Source organism: Papaver somniferum, chromosome 11, assembly GCF_003573695.1.
Source record: "Papaver somniferum cultivar HN1 chromosome 11, ASM357369v1, whole genome shotgun sequence".
In the NCBI taxonomy this organism is placed as follows: domain Eukaryota; kingdom Viridiplantae; phylum Streptophyta; class Magnoliopsida; order Ranunculales; family Papaveraceae; genus Papaver; species Papaver somniferum.
This window is the reverse complement of record NC_039368.1, coordinates 21,859,184-21,861,217: the sequence shown is the minus strand read 5'-3', so window position 1 is coordinate 21,861,217 and position 2,034 is coordinate 21,859,184. Positions and strand designations below refer to the sequence as shown.

The window sequence follows — 2,034 nt, the reverse complement described above, 5'->3', positions numbered from 1 at the left end:
ACATGAGAGAAAGAAGGGAGAAGGGATTGTGTTATAATTGTGATGAGGTGTATCATAAGGGTCATAGGTGTGTAAAGCAACAATTATACATGCTTGTTGGAGAAGATGAAGATGTAGCTACTTCAGAGGAAGGTTCTCCATCCAATGTACCATTTATACAAGAACTGGAAGAAGAAGTAGAGATATCTCTGAATGCACTCTCAGGTCATATATCTCACAACACAAGTAAGGTTCAAGGCCTTACTAACAAGAAGATAAGTTTTACCATCTTAGTGGATAGTGGAAGCACACACGGCTTTCTTGACCCTGCAATTGCTAAATGTAGTGGCAACATTATAAAAGCAACTACAACATTTCAAGTAGCAGTAGCTGATGGCAACACCTTGGTGAGTGAAGCCAAATGCCCAAAATTCAGTTGGGAAATGCAAGGGCATGCTTTCAAATTTGATGTCAGGCTACTGAACCTTGGTGGGTGTGACATGGTATTAGGGGTGGACTGGATGAAGGAAATCAGTCCAATCCAATTTGATTTCAAACAAATTAAGATCACCTTCTATAGAGAGGGCCAGAAGATTGAGCTGGTGGGAAACACTGATCCAGTAAGTGTAACCATGATGTCAGAAAAGGCTTTCCATAAGTATCTTCAAAAGAATCCACATGGGATTATGGGGCATATATTCACTATCAGCTTGTCCTGAAAGTAACCCAACTCCTAAAAATATACAGAACCTTTTAGAAAACTATCAATCTGTATTTCAAGAGCCAACTTCCCTTCCACCCACCAGAGCCCATGACCATCATATTCCACTAAAACCCTCAGCATCACCACCAAACCAAAGGCCTTATAGAATACCATATGTCCAAAAAGAAGTTGTAGAGAAACTAGTGCAAGAGATGCTTACAACTGGAGTCATTAGGCCTAGCCACAACCCCTTTTCTGCTCCAATATTAATGGTTAGAAAGAAGGATGGTAGCTAGAGGTTCTGTGTTGATTACAGAAGATTGAATGAGATAATTGTAAAAGATAAGTACCCCGTACCAGTCATTGAAGAATTTATAGATGAACTCAAGGGAGCCAAGTTCTTCTCCAACATTGACTTGAGAGATGGCTACCACCAAATAAGAGTATATCCTTCATATATTCATTAAACTTCCTTCAAGACACACAAGGGTCACTATGAATTCCTAGTCATGCCCTTTGGCTTGACTAATGCTCCTGCAAGTTTTCAAGCCTTGATGAATGATGTCTTCCAGCCTTATTTGAGGAAATGTATCTTGGTGTTTTTTGATGACATATTGATATACAGTCCAGATGAGGAAACACACATTCAACACCTGAATCTCACACTAGATCTCTTGCAGCAACACTCCTTGTTTGCTAAAGAGAGTAAATGCTCTTTTGGGCAGAAACAGGTAGAATACCTAGGTCGCATCATCTCTGGAGAAGGAGTATTAGCTGATACTTCCAAGGTTGAGTGTATGCAAAGATGGACAACTCCTACAACACTGAAGGACTTGAGGGGTTTCATAGGACTCACTGGATATTTTAGGAAGTTTTTTCAAAATTATGGACTGCTCTGCAAACCATTGACTGATTTGCTGAAGAAGAATAACTTCCAATGGTCTGCCACAGCACAATCAACATTTGATCTTCTCAAAAAGGACATGGCAACTACACTAGTTTTGGCACTTCCTGACTTCAACAAACCCTTTTAAATAGCTATTGATGCTTGTGACACTGGAGTGGGATCTGTCCTCATGCAAGAGAGAAGACCCTTAACTTATTTCAGTAAATGCATGGGAGCAAGATTCTTAGCTTTATCTACTTATGAGAAGGAACTGAAGAGTGTAGTGATGGCAGTAACTAAGTGGAGACCATATTTACTAAGCAACAAGTTCATTATTTTCACAGATCATCAAAGCATCAAGTATTTCCTTGAGCAAAGAATGCATACTATGTTGCAACAAAAGTGGTTATCTAAGCTACTGGGGTACAACTATGAGCTGAGATATAGGAAGGGAGCTGACAACAAA

The 2,034-nt window shown here is 39.7% G+C and overlaps 1 protein-coding gene across 1 annotated transcript; it reads left to right on the top strand.

Moving 5' to 3' along the window:
• The first annotated feature begins 1,191 nt into the window (after positions 1 to 1,191).
• Positions 1,192 to 1,716, top strand: LOC113324216 (uncharacterized mitochondrial protein AtMg00860-like). Its single transcript, XM_026572537.1, has one exon. It carries the CDS (start codon positions 1,192 to 1,194, stop codon positions 1,714 to 1,716), a length of 525 nt encoding a protein of 174 aa, XP_026428322.1.
• The last annotated feature ends 318 nt before the right edge of the window (positions 1,717 to 2,034 follow it).

Excerpts from the sequence above, each read along its gene's own strand:
- LOC113324216 (XM_026572537.1), top strand. The coding sequence starts at position 1,192 with ATGCCCTTTGGCTTGACTAATGCTCCTGCAAGTTTTCAAGCCTTGATG.